The sequence below is a fragment of the Staurois parvus genome, unplaced genomic scaffold (assembly GCF_062004578.1).
Source record: "Staurois parvus isolate SC_StPar_1 unplaced genomic scaffold, SC_StPar_1.0 ptg000021l, whole genome shotgun sequence".
NCBI lineage: Eukaryota > Metazoa > Chordata > Amphibia > Anura > Ranidae > Staurois > Staurois parvus.
The window spans coordinates 426,352-439,272 of NW_028317817.1; the positions used below are offsets into that span (position 1 = coordinate 426,352).

General features: G+C 42.7%; 1 protein-coding gene across 1 annotated transcript in view; it reads right to left on the minus strand.

Annotated features, from left to right (window-relative positions):
* The window catches only part of ANO10 (anoctamin 10), a 156,393-nt gene that overhangs the window by 75,074 nt on the left and 68,398 nt on the right, over window positions 1-12,921 (minus strand). Inside the window, exon 9 of the mRNA XM_089690671.1 lies at window positions 4,036-4,218. Within this exon, the coding sequence (XP_089546797.1) occupies window positions 4,036-4,218 (183 nt within the window). The remainder of the gene's footprint in view (window positions 1-4,035; window positions 4,219-12,921) is intronic.

Below are 12,921 nucleotides of genomic sequence, written 5' to 3' on the forward strand. Positions count from 1 at the left end.
TGCATAAAGAAGCCAAGGAAAGATGGAAAAATCTCCAAAAGGCACCAAATTACAGATTAGACATTCTTATAATATGTCAACAGTGGCACAGGGAACATCTCACGAGTAGAAGGAAAAATGGATTCAATAAAATTTCAGCAAATTTTGGATGGTAACTTGATGCCATCTGTGAAAAAGCTGAAGTTAAAGAGAGGATGGCTTCTACAAATGGATAATGATCCTAAACACACCTCAAAATCCACGGGGGATTACATCAAGAGGCGTAAACTGAAGGTTTTGCCATGGCCTTCACAATCTCCTGACCTCAACATAATTGAAAATCTATGGATAGACCTTAAAAGAGCAGTGCGTGACAGACAGCCCAGAAATCTCAAAGAACTGGAAGACTTTTGTAAGGAAGAATGGGCAAAGATACCTCAAACAAGAATTGAAAGACTCTTGGCTGGCTACAAAAAGCGTTTACAAGCTGTGATACTTGCCAAAGGGGGCAGTACAAGATATTAACTCTGCAGGGTGCCCAAACTTTTGCAGACGCCATTTTTTTGTTTTGTGTTATTTTGAAAGTGTAAATGATGGAAATAAAATCTAACTTTTGTTGACATATTATAAGAATGTCTAATCTGTAATTTGATGCCGTTTGGAGATTTTTCCATCTTTCCTTGGCTTCTTTATGCACATTAATACAAATTTTTAGCTGGGGTGCCCCACTGTATATATATATATATATATTTATTTACATAACTACATACACACACATATACCGTATTTTTCGCTCCATAAGACGCACTTTTTTCCCCCCAAAAAAGGGGGGAAAATGTCAGTGCGTCTTATGGAGCGAATATAAAGCGGCCGGTCCGGTATTTTTGCGGCCACCATGTCAGAATACCGGACCGGCCGCTCAGCTGTTGTCTCCTGCAGGGCCTTACCTGTTCCTCGCTCCAGTGCTGCACAGTCTTCCCGCGCTGGCTTCTGTGACAGCCGGGTGCCCACTGCGCATGTGCTGCGCTTTGTGAATGATCTGGTGTCTTCTGGGACACATGAAAGGTCCCAGAAGGCGCCGGGCCATTCACAAAGCGCAGAGCTTCTCGCACATGCGCAGTGGGCACCCGGCTGTCACAGAAGCCGGCCCGGGAAGAAGAGGGAAGGCAACTCCGCGGAAGTGAGAGCGGGTACCTGTCAAATTCAGGTACCCGCTCCCCCTCCCTCCCCAAAGGTCAGCAGTCTCTGGTCATTCCCTGCACTGTCTGCAGTCTCTGGTCATTCCCTGCACTGTCTGCAGTCTCTGGTCATTCCCTGCACTGTCTGCAGTCTCTGGTCATTCCCTGCACTGTCTGCAGTCTCTGGTCATCTCCTGCACTGTCTGCAGTCTCTGGTCATTCCCTGCACTGTCTGCAGTCTCTGGTCATTCCCTGTACTGTGTCCGTAGTCTCTGGTCATCCCCTGCACTGTCCGCAGTCTCTGGTCATCTCCTGTACTGTCTGCAGTCTCTGGTCATTCCCTGCACTGTCCGCAGTCTCTGGTCATCTCCTGTACTGTCTGCAGTCTCTGGTCATCCCCTGTACTGTCTGCAGTCTCTGGTCATTCTCTGTACTGTCTGCAGTCTCTGGTCATTCTCTGTACTGTCTGCAGTCTCTGGTCATTCCCTGTACTGTGTCCGCAGTCTCTGGTCATTCCCTGTACTGTGTCCGCAGTCTCTGGTCATTCCCTGTACTGTCCGCAGTCTCTGGTCATCCCCTGCACTGTCCGCAGTCTCTGGTCATTCCCTGCACTGTCCGCAGTCTCTGGTCATTCCCTGCACTGTCCGCAGTCTCTGGTCATTCCCTGCACTGTCCGCAGTCTCTGGTCATTCCCTGTACTGTCCGCAGTCTCTGGTCATCCCCTGCACTGTCCGCAGTCTCTGGTCATCCCCTGTACTGTCCGCAGTCTCTGGTCATTCCCTGTACTGTGTCCGCAGTCTCTGGTCATTCCCTGTACTGTCCGCAGTCTCTGGTCATCCCCTGCACTGTCCGCAGTCTCTGGTCATTCCCTGCACTGTCCGCAGTCTCTGGTCATTCCCTGTACTGTCCGCAGTCTCTGGTCATTCCCTGCACTGGCCGCAGTCTCTGGTCATCTCCTGTACTGTCTGCAGTCTCTGGTCACTCCCTGCACTGTCTGCAGTCTCTGGTCATTCCCTGTACTGTCTGCAGTCTCTGGTCATTCCCTGTACTGTGTCCGCAGTCTCTGGTCATTCCCTGTACTGTCCGCAGTCTCTGGTCATCCCCTGCACTGTCCGCAGTCTCTGGTCATCCCCTGCACTGTCCGCAGTCTCTGGTCATTCCCTGCACTGTCCGCAGTCTCTGGTCATTCCATGCACTGTCCGCAGTCTCTGGTCATTCCCTGCACTGTCCGCAGTCTCTGGTCATCCCCTGCACTGTCCGCAGTCTCTGGTCATCCCCTGCACTGTCCGCAGTCTCTGGTCATCCCCTGCACTGTCCGCAGTCTCTGGTCATCCCCTGCACTGTCCGCAGTCTCTGGTCATCCCCTGCACTGTCCGCAGTCTCTGGTCATCCCCTGCACTGTCCCCGCAGTCTCTGGTCATCTCCTGCACTGTGTCCGCAGTCTCTGGTCATCTCCTGCACTGTGTCCGCAGTCTCTGGTCATCCCCTGTACTGTGTCTGCAGTCCATTGGTTCAGAATATTTTTTTTTCTTGTTTTTCACCTCTAAAACCTAGGTGCGTCTTATGGTCAGGTGCGTCTTATGGAGCGAAAAATACGGTAAATATATATACACATACATACATACATATACACACATATATACATACAGAGGTACTAATAATAGTGGACAAGTTTAATATCACCTCACCAGTGACCTGAATTGAATCCGCACAGTACGTCAATGCAATATACTATTGCCTTATGTACAGGGCCAAAAAAGTCAGCTGCAGAACTGTAGGGCATAACACTGCAATCCAGTCCTGGCAGCAATTTGATGCAGTACAGATGGTGTTTAGGAAAAAAAGGTCAATCATCTAACTTCCAACTGAATTCTAAGTATAGGAGACTCTGTGGCTAGACAAACATGAAAACCACATTAAAACAAATCAGTTGTATAATCTTAAAATGAACAAAAAATAATAAAATGAAAATAATTGGTAATTGACTTCGTTCTGCCACTATATTGCTGTTATACAGACTAAAGAGTATAAAACTTTAGCTCCTTGTATTACAGGAAAGAAGCAGCATAAATATTTCCAAAATGATAAAATGGAGTATGCTTTATATTCTTGCATTTATTTTACACCCTTTACACTTCCCGAGGACCTAAAAGAATGTTACCTTGCTAGGAGATCTGCGACACAATGGGGGAGATTTACTAAGTCTCAGTTCACACTAGCTTTGTCAGCAGGTAGCAGACAGGTTTTTGGGAAGCGTTTTTAATGCTTCTCAAACACCTATGAAAATTCTGCACGTCAGCAAACAGTGCTGTTCACACTGAAGCTTTAGTGTAGAGTCAGGAGTCCTGTGTAGAGTCAGGAGTTGAAGCCTCCCATTCAAGTCTATGGTGCCGCTCCACAAACGCCTGGCAGGCGTTTGCGACGCGGTTGTGGAGCATTAATATAATTTAACTTCATTATAAGCGTTTGTGGTGCGGTTTAAAGGCTTGGCAAACGCCTATCAACTGCCTCAAAACCGTACATAGGGCATTTGGGGAGCGTTTAAGGAGCGTTAAAAATGCTTCCCAAATGCCTAATGCCTGTCAAACGCTATAGTGTTGTTTGGCAAGAGTTAGAAATAAAGTCAAGTGTGAATGAACCCTAAAACTGGTTCATATGGAATCAGATACCGCTGTGCATAATAACCAATCAGTATCTAACTTCAGCTTGTTCAATTAAGCTTTGATGATAAAACCTGGAAGCTGATTGGTTACTATGTACTGCTGCACCAGACGCTGTGTGCATCAGTTTTAGTAAATCTCCCCAATGTATTCATACCACCTTCCCTACAGTGTTTTTTCTTATGTAAGAGGCTCCGTGTGCTTCTGCTAATACTCACCAAATAAGTGTACATGTCCTTTTCTAGGTGAATCTGCTCCAACAAAGTGTACTTAGAGGCTGCATTCAGTGGTTTGGCTTTGTCAGCCACTTGTCTGTTAGTTCTCTTCTGCATCCAGTATGGAAGAAAGGTCTCAAAAATCTGGTTAAAGAACTGAGAGACCAGAAGCAAGCAGACCAAACTCTGCAGAGAAAAGAAATACATTATATAAGAAATAAAATAGAACAATGTTGTTTTTCTTTTTGTAGAAGAAAGTTCAACTGTATTCATTATAATCTCTAGCATTATATTAATGGTTCCCTAAGATGATATAATGGAACGCTTGAACAGAAAACCCAGAAATACCAATATATATAATATATATTTTGAGCTTGGCTTAGCAATTAGTTTAACAATCCTCATACTTACATAAAGCTTGCACTTGTCATACACAGTATATGCAACCCTAAAGTGACACCAAATGATATCCTTATTCTCCAAAGATAATCCATACACTACTAATAATGGCCCTGTCATTTATTTTACATGAAATGGTTTCATGCTGTGTTTTTCTGCCTTCTTGCGCTTCTCACTTTTACTTGTTCAGAATGCGCAGTGTCTGTTAGTCGCAGTCATGTGCACTGATCTATGAGCACTACAAATCCCATAGTCCACAGTCCCAAGAGAGGGTGGCTACATTCTTACATACAGTGGGACCATTGAAAAGGAACGTAGCCTCCCTCTAACCGAGGGTCGGATCACAGCAAGAAAAGAAAAAAAAGGGAACTGTGAGATTTGGAGGAGGCTGAGAACAAGAGAAGATACACAACTAAAATAGATTTGTTTTAACCACTTGCCTATCATGCACTTATACCCCCTTCCTGCCCAGGTCAATTTTCAGCTTTCAGCGCTGTCGCACTTTGAGTGACAATTGCACGGGCATGCAACACCTCACCCATATGAATTTTTTTATATTTTTTTTTCACACAAATAGAGCTTTCTTTTGGTGGTATGGACTCGCCGCTGGGTGTTTTATTTTTTGCACTATAAACAAAAAAAAGCAAAAATTTTGAAAAAAATAGTTTTTCTTTGTTTTTATTATAAAATTTTGCAAACAGATAATTTTTCTCCTTCACTGATATGCTTTGATGAGGCTGCACTGATAGGTAGCACTGACGGGCACTGATATGCAACAATGATGGGCATTGATAGGCGGCACTGGTGGGTACTGATAGGCAGAACTGATGAGCTGGCACTGATATGCAACAATGATGGGCACTGACAGGCAGCACTAATGGGCAGTGACTGATGGCACTGATGGGCACTGACTGGAAGCACTGATGGGTGGCACTGTTGGGCACTGGTGGGTGGCACTGATCATCAGGGCACTGATAATCAGTGCCCTGATGATTGGTGCCGATCTGTCCTCTGACAATTGCCAGTTATCGGCAGTACGATAACCGGCAACAGCATTTACCGGTGATCTGCTGTGTCATTGGACATGGCTGATCACGTGGTAAAAGGCCGCTGTGATTGGCCTTTTACCACATCACGTGATCAGCTGTGAAGCCGTCATTCGGCTATCTGCGGTTGGCAAGTGGTTAAAGAATATGTCAACCCAACATTTCCTGTCCTCTTTCTATTGCATGAACTCCCTGGTGTTCCTGCCAGTCCCTTTGCTTTCCTATTACACACTACACTTGGCATGAGAGTGCGCCCGCGCGCACACACACAGCCATTCACTGGGGAGACCAGTGTGTTGCTTCTCTTCCCCAGCAGGGTGAACCTATTAAAAAAAAAAAGAACAACATATTTTTGATTATAAGAAATATACAAAGACAATGAAATAATTAGGCTGTATATGGCAATGAGTCCATGCCTGCCAGCGATGCTGCCTGTTAGGGATATAAGTTCAGTACATGACATGCTACAGAGAATTATGTCTGATTCATTTCCCTCAGTTCTTAAATAGAGCTCCACTTTTTTTTCCCTTTCTTTCTTTTCTTAGAGAGAAAGAGTTTTTTTTCTTACCAAGGCTAAGCAGTCTCTAGTTTCGGTAAAACAGTAAATTTATTATGGGCTCCATCTAATGGGCAAATGTAATACTGCAGACAGGACAACACTTAATTTCCCTGCTGGAGGCAGAACACCTTGTCTGTGAGAATCAGTAAGTCTGTCATATGTGCATCTAGGCCAAACATTGCCCTCTACATTACATTGTTACATTATTCTTTATTCTCTTCCTTCATTGTTCCAGTGAGAATCTGCATTGAGTTAAAAGGGTGCACAGGGTGTGGTCAACTTACTAGATATGGGTGGGCTCAAATGCAAACCCTGACATCCCCAGGGGACTGCAACTAATATTCAGTATATGTAATGCTACAGTGAATTGTCAGAGGCTGCTGACTGTGCCGAGATGTCAGAAACTGGTGATATGCTACCGGTGTTGTTTAAGGATGGAGCTATGCTGCAGAAGACTGTTTGAGACTGGAGGAAAGTTACCTGAGACTAGTAGACATCACTCCCATTACAGCCTCTTTACAAATCACGGTTCTCTTTACTGGCTGCGGGGAACTGACGGAAGCACTATGAGTACCAAAGGACCACATGCGGCCCTTGGGTTGCAGGTTGGGTTACAGGGGTGTAATGTAATAAACACATCAGCTTCTACTTCCAAAGGGTTAATTACAGGGACATTCAAATTATGAAGAAACGGATAGCTATAAGGGTTTAGCTTATAAATATCAGGGTAAAAATGTGCAGAAGCTAGGCTGCTTTTTGTGAGTTCAGGTTAAAAATGATCAGTGTTTGTCTGGATTATACCTAGGCTAGGTTCACACCTATGACTGCAGTTGATACATTTTTCTGGTGCTTTTTGCAGTGCGGTTTACATTTTTTTCACACGCACTTTTTAATGCCTTTTGAGATTTTCGGATATATTATTGTTGCTAGGTTAAGGTGTCTGTTGTCATGCTTTACATGCCTGATGAAGGGGTCCTGCAAGACTCCGAAACGTTGCCATGCTGTAACTATGTGATCGTTCATTAAAACTTTTGGACCCATATTGGTGATCCTCGGTGTGCTGGTGACATTCTCCCTTGCTGATTCTGTTCGGTTCCAGCCGTCGGTCACAGCAGCACCCACTTATACACACAAATATAAAAATATATAATCCCCCTGCGCTCCACTGGTATGAACAAACACAACCCCAAATATATGCAAGCTGCTACCACCTATTCCCAATACCACAGGATGTATGACATAAAAAAAACAATATTGGTGAAGCGCTTCACATGAAAAACTAGTAGGTGCAATGATATAAAAATACATATAAAGTAAACCACACTGTATTGAAAGGTATTGACAACTAATGATAAATAATCCCCCCCAAAAATATGTAAGTGCCAAGTGCTGAAAGTGCAAAACAGGTCATGCGTTTGCTGACTAGACCGTGCCAAAATACAATATATGCACAGTATACATAACACACAATAACATTGCACACTCTAACTGAAAGTAAAAAGTGCTCAGTATGAGTATGAATATTGGTTAAAGTAAAATCCACAATAAAGTGCAAAACAGGTCATGCGTTTGCTGACTAGACTGTGCCAAAATACAATATATGCACAGTGAATTAATACACAATAACATAGCACACTCTAACTGAAAGTGACAGGTGCTCAGTATGAGTATGAATATTGGTAAAAAGTAAAATCCACAATAAAGTGCAATAACAAAGTGCTTGACATTTCATGTGCAAACAAACACCGGGATGTCAGTGCTTCAATTCTTCACAAACATGATGCGTGTTAGCATGCCATACGTGTATATCGTAATCCAAAAACACGTAAGTGCATTTTTCATGTGTTTCCATTGAAGTCTATGGAACCAAAATTGCATTGTGCTGCTTGCAAAAAAGTCCCTGACCCTTTCCAAAAAACACACTGGTTGAAAATACATAGATATGAATGTGACTCATTGGAAATCATGGTAAATGGATTTCTGAAAACTGTAAAACGCACTGCAAAACGCATATGTGTGAACCTAGCCTTAAACAATGTGCATCTACTATGTTATGTGTATATGGACACACAATACCTATGGATGGCATGAGTGTATATGTAATGGAATTGCTTGGCCCTCATTTCCTATGAATTGTAAAACTGTATCTATGTATACAGATGCAAGAGTGCTGCAGTGACAAGAATTCATTCCATGAAGATGCTGAGCTGTGCGCATGCTGGCAATATGAAGTCTATGTAAAGAGCCCCCTCTAGTGTTTCAAACTGTACATCTGTATTGGTCATTTTCTGCCTTATACATGGTATAAATAAGTAGTTTTAAACCTTTAGAGACAGAAATAAGGAAACGGATCCCATTGGCTTTTTATAAATGTGCAGGATCTAGGGCTGCCATCATAACCATAACTTCAATATCATCATCAAGTTAAATCTGAGAACTCTACTGTCATATATTTTTGTTCACAAACCACTACGTAAAATAAGCAATGGCAGCACCTAAATCTTTGTACTCACAGGTTTCCTTTGAGCTGAACTACTCTGTAATAAAGTATTAGCAACCTCAGATTACTGCATAAATAAACACCACAGGGAATAAAGCCCCAATGACTCTTTGCTGGTAGTATGGCCCTTTAAAAAGGGCCTGCACCAGATTCAAAAATCCCTGCTGCCCCTTTCAGGCAACACGTGCAGCAGATTCAGGTAGTTCTTAATTGTGCACCAAATTAAAGTGGTATTAACCCCCAAACCAAAAATGTAATACAGTGCAGCTTACTGATGATTAGACATTGTGGCTGCATTTGTTTTCTTTTTTTTTAAAGACTTTCCCCTCTATTTTCACCTGGTGATATGGCCAGTAACACACCTCTTGTATTAGAGTGCCCCCACTGTGAATGAAGGAGCACAGGGGGCATCTTTGGATAGTAGTATTCTTAATGTGGGGGAAGTGGTAGATGTACTAGCAGACTTAGATACACTAACAAATTGAAGCTAAAAACTCCAGATAATACTTTGTGAGCAGTTACAACAAAAAAGTTTTTATTTTGGGCTAAAGGTTTTACATAAATAAAACCGAGTCATTGTAAGCACCCCTGCCATTGGCAAACGTTTGTCTGATCTCTGTAGCACATACATTCTGCTGGACAGCTTGTTCTGTTGAAAAGCAACAGACTTACTGGCCAGATCACCAGATAAAAATAGAAGAAAGAAAGCCTGAACAAGAAAACTAATACAGCCATCACATCTAAGAATTGGTAAGCTACAATATGATAAATGTTTGTATTTGGGTTTAATACCACTTTAAAAAATTATTATTATTATTATTATACAGGATTTATATAGCGCCAACAGTTTGCTCAGTGCTTTACAATATAACGGGAGACAATACAGCATCAATAAAGTTCAATACAAGAGAGTTAGGAGGGTCCTGCTCTTATTTACTTCCAGTTTGTAGATAACAAAACTGGAAGTAATTTAGGCCAACACTAACTTGGCGTACAGAGACAGGCATATAGCCTGTCTCTGTACACTGTGTAGCAGATACCATTATTATTATACAGTATTTATATAGCGCCAAAAGGTTTGCTCAGCGCTGTACATTGTAGTGGGGGACAGTACATGAGACAATACAGTAACAAAACAATACACGAGGGGTTCGAGGGCCCTGCTCTTTCCAGCTTACAATCTAGGAGACACCATGTTTTTAAGATTTCCCTTCTAGTCCTGTTCTGGTGACAACACAAAGTTTAGTATTTTCTTTCACTTTTTGTCTCGGTAATAAAGGTAAACATGACAAATAGAAAGTGGGAATCTCCCTAATGGGAGCACAAACAGCAATAAAAACCTAACAGGGGTTCCCATACCTCTCCACTCTATTCAAAATGGAAATACGTTTGGCCTTTAGTCATACCTTAACGATTGTGGAACTACATTTGTTGTTTTTTGTGTTTAGATTTTGTTAATGTATACCGATTCATTTGTGATGCTATAAGCATATTTATTTTACAGGAAGAAGAACGCTGTTTGTTTTGTTATTTGTTTATAGTATCATACAGATATTATTACAAACGCTTGGTTTAGGTGTTTTTTCACATAAATAGGGAAGCACTGAACCATTTTATTAATAATATTTTAGATAGTTATGACAGAGAGAGGTTAAAACAAGTTTAAAAGTGTTGGTCCTGAATGATCACCTATGTGCCTGTTTAGATTACTCTGGCATTGATCATTAGTCTTATCCAGGGGCGGACTGACCATTTGAGCTCTCGGCACTGCCCGAGGCCCCGGGTTCAGTAGGGTGCCCCATGAGATGCCCCTGGTACCTTTCATTGGCTTTTTCATAGGCTTTTTGGGGTTTGGGAGAGGACACAGGGGCCCCATGATCCCCTATTGCCCGGGGGCCTCATGAGTTGCCAGTCCACCCCTGGTCTTATCAGATGTTCTAGACCCTGCAAGAACATCACTGTTATTTACCCTGTTATAACCCATAAAAAGTATTGCTACAGAAAAGTGATGGCATAAGATTTTAGAATCTAGAAAAAGAGTGATAAATGAAAAGTTGGGTCTTTTATTAAAATCACATACCATAGGTCAAAGCCTTAAAAGCAGGCAGAAAAGACTTACAATATTGAGTTGGCCCACCCTTTGCAGCTATAACAGGTTCAACTCTTTTGGGAAGGCTGTCCACAAGGTTTAGGAGTGTGTCTGTTTGACCATTCTTCCAGAAGCACATTTGTGAGGTCAGGCACTGATGTCAGGCCTGGCTCGCAGCCTCCACTCTCCACTCTAATTCATCCCAAAGGTGTTCTATCGGGTTGAGGTCAGTACTCTGTGCAGGCCAGTCAAGTTCCTTCACCCCAAACTCACTCATCCATGTCTTTATGAACCTTGCTTTGTGCACTGGTGCGCAATCATGTTGGAACAGGAAGCGACTATCCCCAAACTGTTCCCACAAAGTTGGGAGCATGAAATTGTCCAAAATGTCTTGATATGCTGACACCTTAAGAGTTGCCTTCACTGGAGCTAAAAGGCCAAGCACAACCCCTGAAAAACAACCCCACACCATAATCCCCCCTCCACCAAACTTTACACGTGGCACAATGCAGTCAGGGAAGTACCAATCTCCTGGCAACCACCAAACCCAGACACGTCCATCAGATTGCCAGACAGAGAAATGTGATTCATCACTCCAGAGAACACGTCTATACTGCTCTAGAATTCAGTGGTGGCGTGCTTTACATCACTGCATCCGACGCTTTGCATTGCATATGGTGATGTAAGGCTTGAATGCAGCTGCTTGGCCATCGAAACCCATTTCATGAAGCTCTCTATGCACTGTTAATGTGCTATTCTGAAGGCCACATGAAGTTTGGAGGTCTTCAGCTATTGACTTTGCAGACAGTTGGTGACTTCTGTGTGCTGTGCGCTTCAGCATACGCTGACCCCATGTCATTTTATGTGGCCATCGCTTCGTGGCTGAGTTGCTGTTGTTCCCAGTTGCTTACACTTTGTTATAATACCACTAACAGTTGACTGTGGAATATTTTTTAGCAAGGAAATTTCACCAATGGACTTATTGCACAGGTGACAACCTAACACGGTACCAAGCTGGAATTCACTGAGCTCCTGAGAGCGACTTTTTCTTTCACAAATGTTTGTAGAAGCAGTCTGCATGACTAGGTGATTGATTTTATACACCTGTGGCCACGGAGGTGATTGGACCTGAATCCAATGATTTGGAGGGGTGTCCCAATAGTTTTGGCAATATAGTGTACTTTTCTATCTTATTACTAATGCTAGCAGCATAAGGATTCAAAATAGTCAATGTTGACTTTAAGTGCGTATTGACCTCTTTATATGCAATGAGGTTCTGCATTCTGGTGAGTGCCCAATTTGGACTTCCGGGTGATGGTGGTGACCTTGCACAATGGATATGCCAAGATGCACTTATATCACATATTTGGCTTGCCTCCTACATGTTTTGAGGTCAGAACCCTTTGTGAGTGGTAGTACTTCACTTATATGGAAGTTGGATGTTGGTTGAATCCAAGGAGCAGGGCCCTCCTATCCCTCTTGTATTGAACTGTATTGTCTCCCGTTATATTGTAAAGCGCTGAGCAAACTGTTGGCGCTATATAAATCCTGTATTATAATAATAATCTGAAATAATTTAAAAGTCTCACTTTAAACACTGCAGCTTTGTTTTGTACAGTTTTATAAAGTTCGTAATGGGGAAAGATGACCATAGCAGACATAGTTCTCAATGAGCTGGTGAGCGCTCTCTTGATTCATTGACCCTTCCCACAGCTTTATAACAAAGTCCACACAGAGATACAGGCAGAAAGTTGTAGGCAGTGTCTGCAGAAGCCTGACATTGCACCCACGATCTGCTGATTAGGAGTGCAATGTTCTGCAGGTTCCTGAGAAAAAAAATAATAATAAAAAACGCAATTTTTTTAACCTGCAAAAACATATGCATTTTTTTTTTAAGGTGAACTTAGTCTTTAAGCAATATTCAGTACTCATTGTAAGGTGATCTCATTTTCAGGGTTATAGATTCAGAGTTTAAGCAATAAACTGAGCTGTCACACTGAACTTGTTATATGTCAACATGAAAAAGAGCATATAGATCAGTGGTGTCCAAACTGCAGCCCAGGGGCCAGATGTGGACCCTATAGTCCATTAAATATGGACTATTTCACCAACTGACCCTGATGATGGGGCTCTATTCCCCTAATGACACCATCAATGGAGCACTATTCATCTCATTGACATCAATAATGGGGTATTATTCCTCCCATTAAAATGAATGATGGGGCACTGATACTGGGGCATTGTCTGCTTCCACTGGCCACAGTCCAGCCCCCCCCCATAAAGTCTGAAGGACAGT